Source organism: Copadichromis virginalis, linkage group LG1 (genome assembly GCF_057382275.1).
Source record: "Copadichromis virginalis isolate Kocher_CV1m ecotype Utaka linkage group LG1, C_Virginalis_male_GT1.1, whole genome shotgun sequence".
NCBI lineage: Eukaryota > Metazoa > Chordata > Actinopteri > Cichliformes > Cichlidae > Copadichromis > Copadichromis virginalis.
In genome coordinates, this window is record NC_140618.1 from 39,839,898 (window position 1) to 39,856,084 (window position 16,187).

The window sequence follows — 16,187 nt, forward strand, 5'->3', positions numbered from 1 at the left end:
CTGAATCCTCAGGGGAAACTGAATTAAGGTATGATGGTTCTGCATGGATTGATGTGTGTTTGTGTGCTGTGGGGGTGGGGGGTGTCTCACTGCTCCACAGTCCAGCATGGCCGTCACAACCCTCCATCTGGAGCCTCAGGTAATGTGTGATGGTGATGCTTCTTACTCATTCAGATTTACACAGCACACACTTGTGTGTGTTTGTTTTTGGTTGTTGTGATGTCGGGTTACTTAATAACTGGCTCGGTTGAACGGTGACATAAGGATTTTCTTCAGAATATACATTCCCACTGCACCACATCTTGCGTGTGATTCTCAGCTCCTTGTAATCAGCGCAGCTCTGCTCGCTGCAGCTTCACGGCTACACTGGCCTCACCTCAGCTGTCAGTCTCTCCAACAGCAAAGATCATTCCTGATGTAATTCCACCTCCACCTTGAACTCATCAGTCACTTCTGTCACCATTATCTCACTGTCCTCATGTCCTGCAAGACCGTCACGTACTTCTATGACTTCCTCTTGGAGTGCCACAGCTCCTCTCTTGACACCCTATCGTATGCTTTCTCTAGATCCACATAGTTCTCTGTCAACACTCTCAAAGCAAACATTACATCTGCAGTGCTTATTTTCAGCTGGAAGCCGCACTACTGCTCACTGACCCTCACCTTCTTCTCAGCCTAGCTTCAACCATTCCAGAAAGTTCATTCTGTTCATCTGGACGCAGCGTTTTCAGTGAGAGGAATCTTTAATTACTCCTCCACACGACTTCTTCGGTCTCAGCTGACAGCAGGTTTCTTCAACAGCACATTTGCATAATGACCAAAACTTACACCAATAACCAAGAGTGCGCCATGAGCTCAGTTTCATCAGTTTTAATAGGCAAATTGTCATGGCCACTGATTACTGGTCACGGCAGTTTGCATATTAACAATACCATTCCCACTTCAGGAGCATCAGCCAGCTGTTGCTTCAGGTAGCTAAATTTTCTTCCAGTTTATTGTGGATGAAAATCAAGTCTTAGAATCTACCACAATTCACTGATTGCATCAACTAAATGGATAACCTCATCAGGTTTACTATGTAGGACGTAAAAGATGTCAGAGTAGTAGGGTGTCATGTGAAAGGCCCAGTCACAAGGAGGCATACGTCGGTATATTCCTAGTGGCAGACCCAAGCGAGGCCAAATGCTGAGGGTTTCTTCAGGACAGGCATCCAGCACGAAGTCTTGGCCAAATCAAAGATGTGGATCAATGACTGCCTTCAGTAACCAGGGTGCCAGTGAAGCTGTTTTTAAATTGTTTTTTTCTTTGTTTGTTTTTCTCTTCAGTACAGGAACAATAAAATTGCTTTTGTTCATTCAAATTAGCACAACAGGGGAAAAAGTGGCAACAATGAACACACCAATTCAAAGCAGGCTGAGAGAATCAGCCAATCCATCGCCTACTTTTTGTGCAAAAATGAGGGCTTTTGTTGCACGTCTAAGACACTGGTACACAGCTGTGTGACAGTCTTACATCGTTTTTCCCACAGCATTATTCAGGCTCTGCACAGACGTGAAGCAGAAAGTTGAGCAGAAAGGGTCGCATTTTCTGTCATGTATATATGCTGTGTGAGTAGTGAATGCTCATATTAAACATATACATAGAATAGAATAGAATAGAATAGAATTCAACTTTATTGTCATTGCACATGCACAGGTACAGGGCAACGAAATGCAGTTTGCATCCATCCAGAAGTGCTTTAGTGATATAGATATATTACAATATATATTAGCAATAATATAGATATGTGAGTATATTACAGAAATGGGTCTATTATGGTATGTTATAATGTACACGGTATGAAGTATGTTGTGAATATTCTATAACTATAAGTATGTACAGGCTGTAGTGAGTACAAGCTATGTACAGGATATGAACAGGATATAAATATGAAAAACTATACAGAATATGAAATAAATAACTTTACAGAATCTGGGATATACAGCTATACAGAAATGTGAACTATGCAAGTTGTAAACAGTTGTAGGATTAAAGATTATCGAATGTACAGAATGATTATTTACACAGAGCTATATAGTAGTGCAGTTAAGATAAGTGAGGGTGTAGATAGTTTCTACAGAGGCTATATAAAGTGCTAGTGGTTGTGAGTGGTGGTTCAGTCCATGTTATTATTGTGTTTGAGGGTACAGTTGTCCATTGTGGGTGTGTGTATGTTCAGTCCATGAGTTTAACGTGGGTCAGATGTCAGGAGGCAGAGTTCAGGAGTCTGACAGCTGTGGGGAAGAAGCTGTTCCGGTACCTGGTGGTCTTAGTCCGGAGGCTCCTGTAGCGCCTCCCAGAGGGCAGGAGGGTGAAGAGTCCATGTGATGGGTGACTGGGGTCTTTGATGATTTTCCCAGCCCTTTTCAGACACCGCTTCCTGTAGATGTCTTTTATGGCAGGAAGTGGTGCTCCGGCGATGCGCTGGGCAGTTTTCACGACCCTCTGCAACGCCTTCCGGTCCGAGGCAGAGCAGTTCCCGTACCAGACTGTTATACAGTTGGTCAGGATGCTCTCGATGGTGCAACGATAGAAGTTCACCAGGATGTCTGAGGACAGGTGGTTCTTCCTCAGAGTCCTCAAGAAGAAGAGGCGCTGGTGAGCCTTCTTGACCAGCTTGGAGCAGTTGGTCGTCCAGGTGAGATCCTCGGAGATGTGGACTCCCAGGAACTTGAAGCTGCTCACACGCTCCACAGCCGTCCCCTTAATGTGGATGGGTGGATGTGGGTCAGCATTCCTCCTGTAGTCCACGATGAGCTCCTTGGTCTTCTCGGTGTTAAGCAGCAGGTTGTTTGTGTCGCACCACTCAGCCAGACGATCCACCTCCTCCCTGTAGGCGGCCTCATCGTTGTCACTGATGAGGCCAATCACCGTGGTGTCATCTGCAAACTTAATGATGGTGTTGGAACCATCAGCAGGTCTGCAGTCGTGGGTGAAGAGGGAGTAGAGGAAAGGGCTCATCACACAGCCTTGTGGTACACCGGTGTTCATTGTGATGGTAGATGAGCAGCGGTTATCCAGCCGGACATGTTGGGGGCGGTTGGTCAGGAAGTCCAGTAACCATTTGCAGATGAGGGAACTGATACCCAGGTCTGTCAGTTTCCTGATGAGTTGTGAGGGGTGGATTGTATTGAATGCTGAACTGAAGTCTATAAACAGCATTCTGGCGTAGGTGTTGTTGTTGTCCAGGTGTGAGAGGACAGAGTGCATTGCGATGGAGACTGCATCCTCTGTGCTCCTGTTCTGGCGGTATGCGAATTGGTGGGGGTCCAGGGTGGGAGGGAGACAGGATTTGAAGTGTGCTAGGACCAGTCGCTCTAAGCACTTAGTGAAGATGGGGGTGAGTGCTACTGGGCGGTAATCATTGAGGCAAGATGGGTTGGAGTTTTTGGGTATCGGGACGATGGAGGTGGATTTGAAGCAGGCCGGTACCACAGCGTGGGCCAAGGACAGATTGAATATGTCATATATATATATATATATACATATATATAACGAGGCCAGTAAATGTACAAATGATCCCTGTGAATGAAAAGCTCCGGCTTCAGACGTAGAGGATATGATACGATTATCTCAGGCACGGAGCTCTGGGTGAGCACAGAAGCGTACCACTGTTATCCACGCAGCAACGATCACTTCACATCTGTCCTGTTTGTACAGTTTCTATCTTATGCTGTTATTTTTGTGTATTTTGCTCAATGACTCTTGTATGGTGCTGTTTAGTTTTTAAGGTGAGTTTGCTGATAAATTCTTTGACACTGGCTGTTTGCCAGGGTTAAGATTTATTCAGCGACCATAACCAGACCAGCTGGCTAACAGAAGTCTAGGAATGCTCCTATATGCTGCTATATCAGCGGCCCCCAACCTTTTTTGCGCCACGGACCGGTTTATGCCCTACAATATTTTCATGGACCGGCCTTTAAGGTGTCGCGGATAAATACAACAAAATGAAACTAGTACCGGTACCGAAAAAAAGAAGATTTATTCATAACACACATGAAAAGACCCAGGAAAACCGAGTAAACGATAAAAACGATAACAAAATAACGCTGAAAACCGATAAAAACCCTGAAAACTATACATTTCACACCTGAGCCTCAACTCTAGTCCCTTTATTACGAGATCGGGAAAATGAGGAAACATGAGAACCGTTTGGAATGAACCCACATATGTATGTTCGTTTTACTTAAATCACTTTGGAAAACACTATCTAACGTCATTAAAGTGCTGGCTAAGGTTAGGGCTGGAATACAAGGCTGGAACGTGTAAACCGCGGGAGCGTCATTCTATTGGATTTCATCCATAAACCGGCGCGTAGCATAAGAACGCAGAAGGTCACCTTGGGACTTGACAAATCGTTGGTATATTACGCCTCGGGAGGGCGCGGGGTTTGATACACACACAGTGGGATGCGTTCTTTGTTTTTGGTCATTTGATGGAATTTGGTGACGATAAGAAAGACACCGCAGACTGTGTAAAGACCTTCTTGCACTTTTCTCAGCTGTGAGTTGTCAATTTATACTGCAACTTTCTGTAAAGTAAAGTTTAGCAATTCTCAAGCCAAGACTGAAAACATGGTACAAATGTGAGCTATAGTGTATCATGATCCCATCTTCCAGTACTGTGACAGCCGGGATTATTACTAGGATAATGAGGTCTACGCTTATTCAACTATGTGCTTTAAATAAAGCCACAACACCAAGAAGAATTAGCATTAAGCTTCCCTGTTTCAATTTCCTGTGACTGTTTTGGAGCACAGTGTCTGAAACTAACAAGTTGAAATGTTTGTGCCTCTTTCAGAGGAAGTTTGATTAATATTTCTTTGCTGACAGTGTACATTTTTCAGGTCGAAAAGGCAACTTCATTATTCTATTATTTTAGCTTCTCTCATGCTGTAATAGCTATAAAAAGATGAGAGTGGCTAACCTTTCCCCTCCTCACATTGTTGTGGTAGACATCCATCCATTAAGAGCCAATGGGTGGTGTGAACACTGCCGGCTTCCCTCGGGCTGCGGCACTCTCAGCATGCAGCATCTTTTTCTGAATGCTGAAGCCTGCACTCACTCGTTATTAAAGCTGCTATACTAATTATGTCATAATCATGTGATAAGCCATTGCACATACATATTAAGAGGCCTAGAAAATCCTTTCTGCAACGAGGAATGAAGGCTGTATGGGCTTTTTTGGTTGAATGAAATTACTTGAGTTCTTAAAAAATGAATTTCAGCCGAAAGAAATGTTATTCGAAGATCCCAAATTTAATGCAAAAGTGAGAATAATCCATTAGCTGTAAGCAGCCTTCAGCTGGTCATCGGGACCTGTTCCAGCTTACATGTGGTGAGCTTACCGGTCCAGCTCATACCCACAACTATGGTGTATTTACTATTAGTTTCACTTCAGCTTCTCTTTATTTTCTTAATGCTTTACTAAATACTCGTTAAATCATCAGAGATACGCAGTTTAAAGAGAAATGCATTACTGATGTACTTTTAATATTTCTGCATTAAATCATTTTCAGAAGAAGAAAATCTGGATTTTTCACCTGATCTTATTGATCACATCTTGTGCTCATATTACAATAATGGTGTGTTAGTTCAAAGATACACTAACAAGTTCATAGTAGCTAACTAAATAACCAGAGAACTGGAAAATGGCCTCAGACTTTGTGTACCTGCTGTTTGCATATGGTGCCACCTTGTGGTCTTTTGGAGTATTGCACTATTCCACTATTTGCAAGTCTTTAGTGACTGAAAAGTATGCCGTTGAAGAATTGCTTTGAGTCATTGCTCAGTCAGTTTTGCAGCATGAGCGCCAGCAGTCACAGTGTAACCAGGCCTTCCTGGCCTCGAGGATAATAAGTGTTTTGCACTTTGTGGTAAACTCTCCCTTCATGGAGTCTCTACACTGCAGACTGTGACAGTGATACGCCTGCATCCTCAAGGGTCCTGACCTACCTTCATGTTGCAAAGTGGTTTTTCTTAATCTGTGATACTTTGAGCCTTTGCTGTTAGCTTCTGTTAGCAACCTGTGGCAACCACATGTTATTGTAAACGTAGAACTGGACTGAATAGAGTCTGACTAAGATCTAATCCAGGTTTTAAATTATGATTTCAGTTGCACATTTATTGCACGTTTCCTTAAAGTGCCAAAGAAATGCAAAGTGTTTGCTGTGTTATTTATGTCAGGCTTTTATGTTGGCTCAGTCTGACCCGAACTAACCGCTCATCTCTTCTTTGTCCCTCTTAGGCCTCCTACCGATGACTCAGGAATGCGTAACAATGCTGCCGCCGCTACCACCCTCACCTCCACCCCTCCCAGCAGTCTCCCATCCCAGACGCACCCCTGCAGCCCTCCAGACTCGGCGTCCTCCCTCACCCCCTGCTCTTCACTGCCTCCCTCTGTGTCGCCCACCCTCACAGACGTCTTCGGCCTGCCAACCCCACCTTTGGGCAGCGGCGGCGGCTACAGCCTGAGCTCCTCGTGTGGCGGCAGCGGGAGCTCGCGCTCTCCATCTCCACTTACGCTGATGCAGGCCGTGGCAGCCTCAGGCAAGCCTTTCGCCTCCAAACCCATGGAGCTGTGGAGCAAGCACGACGTGGCGGACTGGCTGGAGAGTCTCAACCTGGGGGAGCACAGGGACGCTTTCCTGGACAATGAGATCGAGGGTGCTCATCTGCCCTCGCTGCAGAAGGAGGACCTGATAGACCTGGGCGTGACAAGAGTGGGCCACCGCATGAACATTGAGAGGGCCCTCAAGCTGCTGCAGGACAGACAAGCCCCGAGGTGACGGGCTGGCGACGTGTGGAGTCAGGGCCAAGGAGAGGGAGGTGTCACGAATCACTTTTACCAATCTCTTCATCAGACATAATCTCAAGACGTGGAACCGGGTGGAAGTTTTGTCCAAGCTGATGCTGCCTCTTGCTGTGTATGTCTCCTCCCATCCTCCGCTGTCGGCCTCATCTCAGTGCTCCAGTGTTGTTCGCCCTCTTCCTGCTTCCCACTGTCCTGAGCATCAGGGGATCATGGGATGTTTGGGGGAACTGCAGGGGGAGAAAGAAGAGAATAGCTGCTATGTCAAATCAAGGCGAGAGAAAGGAGGACAGTATGTGGGACTGTAAAGAAAACAACATATTCTGGAAACACTGGGAAAAAACACTTGTCTGGAAGTTTCTTCACACAAAGACTCGTGGTCACCTGACTGCTTTGGATACTCAAGACTTTTTCCATACACCCCGGTGTGGGTGCATGAAAACCCAGCTGAGCTGGTCGTTGCTCCTTTTCTATCTTTGCTAGAGTTTGTTCAGAGAATATTTCTTCACTAGAGTCCTACCGGAGTTATATTTCTGGGTGCATCTAAGGTTGTAGAGAACAATTTGAGATAGACTTCATTTTTGTTCTTTTTTGTTCTTTTTTGCTTTTCACCTGTTTGTGTCAAAACAACAGCATTTGCTGACATGTTTAACTAATACTAAACCATATCCACACACACACACACACACTTTCTGCACAGTGCCACAAGCTGACGAATGAGATTTCACACAGTCTTTACATCCTGAGCACTTACACACGTGTAGTTACTGCGATGGCCTTCTTCCCTGACAAAGATCAAAGTGTGGAGAGGGGTGGTCACCAGAGGAGGAGCTGCGCCCGAGCTGGGTCCGTGAAGTCCTGCGGCAGTCCGCACCTGCTCGGTGTCCACCTCGTGACTCAAGAAAAACCAAGGTGAGGATGCAAGATGGACGTACAGATGTTGGAACAGGAAAATGGTTGTGCCAGCTTCGCTGAGAGTGCGTCCTTCTCCTCTCTCGGTTTTTCCTTTCCTACTTCTGTGTGCATGTGTGTGTGTTAATAGTTCACCCAAAATATCATTAAGGTCCATTTAACTATTTCTATGAATCTGCTATATAGGGCACTTATAGGGAAACGAAAAGTGTTACTTTTTGTATTTTTACCATCAAATCTTCTTCACTTACAGCAGGTCGGCACCTGCCCACAGTAACGCTAACGTACCAGACACCCTGTGTGTAAGTGGTAGAACAGAGTGGTTATTACACTGTGTGTTTCTAGCATTCGTGCATTATTTTGGGAAATCCACTTACTCGCTTTCTTGCTGTGAAATAGAAAGATCGATATCGCTCTCTTACTGGTCGCTGAGAGCTGGAGTGAAATGCAAAACATCTGTCCACCTGTTTTATGCTCACTTTCAATGAGAGCAGAAGATATGACACATCCATACGCATAAACACGCATTTATTCAAACAAAGGAAAACTATCAACCAACAAATGTAAGGTGGTCTAAACCTTACTAAGCTTCCACTGTGTGGGATGATGAGAAGATGGTCAAGTTTTTCACATGAGTTTGACTTTCAACTGGAACTTTGTCATTTCAAGAGAGAGACTGTCTTTCACAAACTAGTACCAACTACTCGGCTTTGCTACTTTGATAAATGTACTGCAGATAGTGCTGACAGGATTCTTACACTGGATCCAAGCTAGGAGACATCATCCTGTAGTTTGTTTATATACATTTCCCTTGTTTTTCCTGGTCCTTAGCAGGATATAACACCGGACAGCAGTAATGCACCTACAGGCTGTTTGCATCGTTAAATCACAAAAATGAGAGAAGGCCACCAGAGGCCTGTACTGTGCAGCAGGATTTTAGGCCATCCAAGTAACTTCTGGGTTAACTCTTGGTTTTCTGTAGTGCAAAGGTGGTTGACATCATACTGGGGTACATCGCTATGGTAACTTACGATGTCCACCTAAGTCATTGGCTACTGACCAATCAATTCTCCAGAAAATAGCAGGATCCCTCTGACCTCTACAGGCAGAGTAGGAGGGACTAAAGTCTTTCAGCAGTGCCTAATGTCTCTGCGCTTCCCTGATGATTATCAGAAATAAATATAGATTTGTAGATATTACTTTATAATTGAATGTTTTATCCGTCAGCTGCATCCTAAAACAGGACACCTACACTGTACTTGCTGTCCTCATATGACATCTCTGCACACATTAAGCCTTTGAACTGTTTTTATATTTAATCTGTCAAACCCCTTAAACAGCACTGAGTCTGCAGCTGAAAGAATAAAAACTAAAACTGTCAGGAGAAGGTTACAGATTGTAGATTCTCTGCTGGGGAAACACATTTTACATGTGCAGCTTGTTAAGCTGGACCTACAACCACAGAATGAAGCGTAAACTTTCCCATTGTCCCCCGAATGTGCGCATATAAATTTGGTGATTTAGAAAACGTGTAAAATGTTGTTATACTTGATTCTGATCTGCTGCGAGATATCTTTTGCAGCTACTGGGATGAAGATCGCCCAACAAGAGCACCTGTTCAACCAGTCAGATTCATTTCTCCTTTATCAGGCTGTGGGCAGTAACATTTAATGTTTAAATGACTCCTGTTTAACGTTTCAGATCTTTAAAGTGCACCTTAAAAACAAACAGCAGCATGGAGAGAGCATTCAGGAATAATATAAATGTTGCAGCTGTGTGCGAGAAATCACCAGATTCATGCTTTGTAGCACTGCTGTCCCATCTTATTTGCAGCAATGTTGCATTTGCTGTTAGATTTTTATCATCATCTGATTGGTGTGGGTGACACTCACAGGGATCGTTTTGTGTGGAAGAAGACTCATATATGACCAGTGAAATGCTCCTTTCAGATTGGTCAAATGCTGCCAACACCACTCCTTTCATATACCCGTGCTGATGAAACCCTAAATTAGTTTTGGGAGTTGATAACCAGCTTTGAGTGACCACTTATCCTTATTGCTAATGTTAGGATGAGTGAATCCACATAATGGAAAGTTGGTTGTGTAGAACTTGCTGTGGTACAGGACCCAGGTGTTCTAACTCAGTACCAGATACTGGACTGGTAAATCATCTGTCTGGTAAAGTGTTTGCTTTATGAGACAGACATGCTGGAAGCATTACGCTTAATCCAAAGATTAAGTAAATGGTAAATGGACTGGTTCTAGCGCTTTTCTACTCATCTGAGCACTCAAAGTGCTTTACACAACTTGTGCATTCACCCAAGCACACCTTTCTAAGATGTGCGTGAATGTATAGCTAACATTCACACACTCACATGGATGCATCGGAGAGCAATTTGCCAAGGATATTTGGCATGTAGACTAGGGGAAGCCAGGAATCGAACCACCAACCTTCCGATCAGTGGATGACCTGCTCTACCTCCTGAGCTACAGCCACTCACGTCAGTTACTAGTGAATATCAGTATTTTTACTTTAAACGTCAGTCCTATTTAGAGCACACACGTGTTTCTAGATCACTGAAGGATCATTTTTTCTGTATTATAAAACAAAAAAGGTTTCGTACATATCGGACAAAACATACACGGACACAACACGTTAGTATCCAATAATAATCGGTTGGAATATCACGTGATTCCGTGTAGAAAAGGACACTCATTTAGAAACAATGTTTCTCTTTTACAACTGCATTTACAGCTTTAGAAGGTGTAGACAGTAAAAAGTCAAACTCAGGTACACTAACTAAATTGCTCATTGACTTATAGAAGTAGGTAAAACTGAGATGTTCATGCAGTTCTCTGTGCAAAGAGTGCAAAGTAGGTTAGCTTAGCATCGAGTCGAGCCACAGGTTGTGAAAAGATTTGTTGGTGAGGACCTTTATCTTGTCTTTGATTATTGAGGTGGATATTTCTCCCTGAGCTCGACTCACAGACAGAAGACTGGTGCAGATTTTCTTCCTGGAAGAAAGCGGTGTGTGTATTTCCCAAAATACTGAGCTGCTTAAGGTTCTCACTGGATGGCGTTTTGTTGCGTTTGACTCCAGTGTGAAATCCTTTACAAACATTCTTTTGTTTACTTTTGAACTTTTACATGTTTGAATATACCAGAATGCTTTAAGCAAACTAACGTTTAAGAACTTCAGTTCAGTGATTGGTATTTCAAAAGCTACGATAAGTAACATTTTTATGGAGCAAAAAAGAATCATTGAAACATTTTGTATGCTGTTTTTTGCTTATGAGGAAAATAATAATAAACTGTGTGCATTTGGTTAACTTGAGTTCAAATCTGACCAGATTCAAAATGGAAAAACTGGAACAGTCCTTCGTGGTGGCAAGCAGCACTAAAGCAAACTAACAGTCACAGACTCTGAAAGCAGACTCTTTGTCTTTAGGGCGTAACAGGACACTTTCTTCTAAACGTCCTTAACTGCAAGCTGGAGTCAGATGTCATCGAATCACGCTGAACCATTTTCGAGCTTTGGGTTTTACATAATTATGTGTTCACATTGCCGTCTCCTACATTCTAACCACTGTGCAAGAAACGGAGAATAATCACTTGACCAAGCCAGCACGCGGTCATCAGTGTGAGCCCGGCGTGAGAGCAGACAGGGATAGAAAACTGCTGCTCGATTCGAGTCCCATAGTTTCACCGCAGCAGAGGCAGGATTCAGACCGAGGATCCAGTTTAAACCCAAGTCAGACGGTGCGTTTGCCAGCAGTGATAACGGGTTAGTCGGAAGTAGAAGTGCAGTATGCGCTGTCGTGTATATAAGAGTGTTTAAATGGATTAAAATGTCTATTAGATTATATGTATAGATCTATTCAGATGTTTAGAAGAAAAAAATTCTAAGAAGATAGATTTATTGTTGTCAGAGCTGACCTGATGACCTAAGCACTGGTCTCATTTGCCCCGTCATCATCTGTAACCAGCTCGCCCCCCTCCGCCCTCCACCTCCGTCAGTCACACAGCTCCGTAGATAGAAGGCGCTCTCTCCAAGTAGATTTTTTCAGAGCACTCTTAGATAGAGCGTTGATATGTGCTTGACAGTAAGCAGTGTCTGGAAATATATCTGGTTTTCTTCTGCCCTTATTTGCGTTCATGTCGCACTCCACAGCTTCACGTAGGCGCTGCTTTTTGAGGTGACAAATGAAACATACACAAGTTCTGTGTTCTGTGAACATTAGCCGTACGGAGGCCGGCACGGGACAATGCTGCTACAATCCTGTTCCTGTTTGAACTTCTTTTCAAAACACGTACAGTGGCGTGCCAGGCGGGGTAGAAAAGCACAGTATTTTTAAAGATTTGTATAGAGTTCTATGAAATTTTATAGAGGTTACCTGAACAAAAACTGTTCAACACTGATGTGTGGATTGCCAAACAGAAATACCATATATACGTAGATGCGATGTGGATATTATTAAACTTATGGGTTATGTAAGAAGCAATATTTATTCTAACTGAATCTCCTTGGTTGTGTTTTCTTTTGCCATTTTAAAGTTACATATCATGATGCAATCACTTGTCAGTGTTTTATTAAGCGTTGCCTAAAATAGATGCACTCTCTACTGCAGTAGTAATACTTTGGCCAATCAAGTGACCACTGAACCCAGGCTTTGAAATCCCCGAGTCTGGGTTTTTTGTTAAAAAACACAAAAGTTACATTTCTAAAAGTATATCTGCAGGCCATGTTGATAGGAAACTATATGAAACGTATATATATATGTGTGTATGTATACATACAGAGATCCACCAAAAAGATGTGCGGTGCCTGTTGATCCCTTCCTGTGGATCAGTGGGTCACTCAGCACTTTTATCTGTGGACATGTAGAGCTGAGTAGATGTAGTAATAATCTTTAAAGAGCATCACCGTAGCGTGGCGTTTCACCGGGCCGTGTTCACCACAGGCATGGCTCACTAACCCACTTCCCGTCAAAACACTGCTCCCACTCTTTCATTGTCCAACATTTGGGTAACTTTTTCTTTTTTTTCTTTTCTTTTTGATCAATTAAGTTCTGTTTTTTTTTCCATGAATAGATTTTACTCATTGATTAAGTCTTCATAGAGGCTAAGATGTTTTCGGTAATTTGTGCAAAGACTTGTGTTCATGTTTTCTATGTTGCTGTAATTTTGTGCTATTAAATCATCATAGAGTCAACTAATTACTGAAATGAAAAGAGAGAGAATTTTCCTGTAACTGCACTCTTCCTTCCCCCTCCCCCCTCAATTCCTCAAAACTTCTTGTATGGCAACCAAAATTCACTGTAAGAAATAAATATAATATTGCACTACTGTATCCCTCTCAGTCCTTATAGTACAGGCCTGGTGCGTGGGTCTAAGTGTCTGTGTGTCAGCTAAGAAGCAGCCAGCCACACCTGAGGTAGTCGGTCTGTGGGGATGAACTAAATTCCGTCATCTGGAATAACAGGAAGCATCTTTTCTTTATTACGCAGACGCTGAATGCTCATATAACTGCGTTTTGTTGTCCTGCTTTGTACGTTCCACAATTACGGTCTCTTTGTTTTTGGTATGTTGGCTGAGAATCGTGTGCATCGCCAGAATAATCAGACAATAACACCAGAGCGTTTCCTTTTTTTTCATTGAGAAAATCAGAAAAATTGTGTAAAAATTCCTACTTAAGCACAGTAACAGCGAGTGCTTAGCAACCTTGGTATGGATGAAGACGTAGCTGGAGAGCAGTGAGGTAAAAGTAGTTATGAAGAATAAGTTGGATGATGTTTCTGCATCACAGATGCACAGGGACCCTCCCAGGAGATGATTTACATACTAACTCCATTAAACTGAACTCAGCTGCTCCTTTGTCACGTGTCACCACAGCAGGAAGCTCCAAATGTGATGTGTCCTGTCCTTACAACATCTACCAATGGATTTGTGTCTCCAGCTGGAATCAAACCAGTGACCTTTTGCTTGCCAAGTGAACGCTTGAACCACTACATTATGGAGCCACAAACAGAGTACAATATTAATCTTCTAAAGTATTGAGTGATTAAACTTTAAAATATATTAATCCAATTCCACGTCAAAGTTTCTAAATTCCAGTATTTATTTAGTACATTGTTCAGTTAAACAGAAATTCTTTTACTCTGTTTCCATGAGAATAAACACAGACCAAAGATTTTTTTGGATGTGTGTCACTGGGCCGAGGCCTCCAGCTGCTGGAGGGGGGTGCTCCTGGATTCCCTGTTCCTTCATCCTCGACCCCTCCCTCCTCGTACAGCAGCATCCAGATACACCTGGTAGGCCAACTGGGGGCATCCATTAAATGAGGTGGGTGCAAGCTGGCTGGGCTGTTTGTTTCTCCTGTTCTCTCTCTTTCAGGTGGATTCGTTAGCCAGGCTGCAGTCAGTCTCAGCCTCTGGGTGGAGCATTCTTACCTGGCCTGCCCCGCACACCTGTGAGTCATCTGTTTCTTTCATTTAAGACTGCTGTGTAAGTCTGGGCGAGAGGTGGGGTACACCTTGGACAGGTCACCAGTCTGCAGGGCTAACACAGCGAGACAGACTACTGCTGTAGCTCAGGTGGTAGAACAGGTTACCTGCTAACTGGAAGGCTGGTGGTTCAAGCCCTGTCTGCTCAAGTCTGCATGTGAATAAACCACAAGACTTCTGTAGCAATGTGCTTTGGACAGGTGAGGTCAAACTTACTGTAACCTGTAACGGTGGTTGGACGTGTGGTGATCTGAGCTTGTTTTGCAGCCTTGGGCTGAATACAAAGCTTAACGTGCCCGGGGAATCTTTCCATTTAGTGACTTCACGCTAACATCAGCAGTCAGGATAAGAATCACATGATCCAACTCACCAACCCAGCGTTTCCTGATCTAGGTACAAGCTTGTTCACGTGAAAGGAGAATGAAAGTAATCCAGCTGCTGCAGATAAAGTAGTGATGTGAGACTGAGAAGAGTCATCAAGTTAAAGGTAGGAATAAAAACCGACCGCGCTGATCTGTTCTCATCGACCAGTCCATTAATTTAATGTTTATATTTGCATTAGACTGTTTTAATTGAGTTCCATTTTATTTATGCAGCACCAAATCATAACAGCAGTCGCCTCAGTTTTTATTCTTGGAAAGCTGCAGCCCCAATGTTTCATAGTCTGAGAGCAAGTAAAGCACGAAAACAAAACCAGAGTTCAAACGCAGGTATAGTCTACCTGTACAGTACAAACAGGTGCGCTGGTTTATATGTTAATGCTTATAGAACAACAAAACTGTTTGCAGTGAAAAGGGGAAAAAAGTCAAGTCATGTGTTGTTACCTAGGACCAGATGGTATGCCCCAGTAAGAAGAGAACCACCTTTGTAGTACAGAAAATCCAGTTTTAACCCCAAAGCTACCTGGATAAGATGAAATTGTGCTTTTAGTACAGGCTGCAGCCAAAACCAGTGGTTGGCGTGGCTGTGTCCATCATTCATTTACAGTCACAATTCAGCAGTTGTAAGCAGCAGATCAGTTAAAGCTTCCTTTTCCCAAGTCTACAGTTGATCCCTTTACGTTTGGTTCACTCCAGCAGATTCAATGTAGCACTAAAATGTTGGATGTTATCTAGTTTGGTAGTTGCCACATTCACATTACAGCCAAGAGAACCCCAGTGCAAGAACAGGAGACACAAACTGAACCTCAGGGGTCACAAGCTAGACCCAGTGCCAGGCCCAAGCTTGGGTTTATGGGAGGCTTGTGTCAGGAATAGCATCCAATGGAAAATCGGTGTCAAATTATACATGGATCTGTGTGTTGTGGTAAAATAAGGAGAATAAGGAAGCAACCAAAAGTTCCACTGATTTAAATCATTTATATCATGTTTTCTCTGGCTAGAGTTTCTTCGCACACCCACGTACACGCACCGGACAGCTAGAATACAGCGATGGAGACTGAAACAGCTGATTGTTGGGGGTTTCTTTGTATTATTGCAGCGTCTTTACCTTACAATAAGTGCCTTTGGGCACGGCACTATGTAAAATTGAACTGAAATTGAAAAACTAAATGCGTCTAGGTCAAATGCAGGAAAGCTTGAAACAACACAGACAAGTTAGAATGGCCTAAAATAATTTATTATCAAATTAACAACATTTTATATTTATTTAGTCCTGATTTACTTCAAGGGTGCTAACATTTAGCTCTTGACACGCAGCACTTTTTTTCTCATGTGTGCGTTTTCTGTTTTGTGCTGTTTCCTTCAGCTCGGCCACCACCCTGCACATCACATATTTATTCACGGCGACCCCCTCGATGGCCTTTGAGTGGGCAGGATGGATGCGGTGGAGCTCACTGAAAGCACCGCTGGCTCTGAGGTAGGCCTTTAATTTCTTCGGGGCCATTGCATTTGGGGGGATTTTTTGGATGACGCTGTCACATTT

General features: G+C 43.4%; 1 protein-coding gene across 1 annotated transcript in view; it reads left to right on the forward strand.

Annotated features, from left to right (window-relative positions):
• Nucleotides 1–13,103, forward strand: part of shank2b (SH3 and multiple ankyrin repeat domains 2b) — a 230,239-nt gene extending 217,136 nt beyond the window's left edge. The window contains exon 24 of the mRNA XM_085462321.1: nt 6,286–13,103. Within this exon, the coding sequence (XP_085318447.1) occupies nt 6,286–6,826 (541 nt within the window). The 3' untranslated portion in view covers nt 6,827–13,103. The remainder of the gene's footprint in view (nt 1–6,285) is intronic.
• Nucleotides 13,104–16,187: the final 3,084 nt, after the last annotated feature.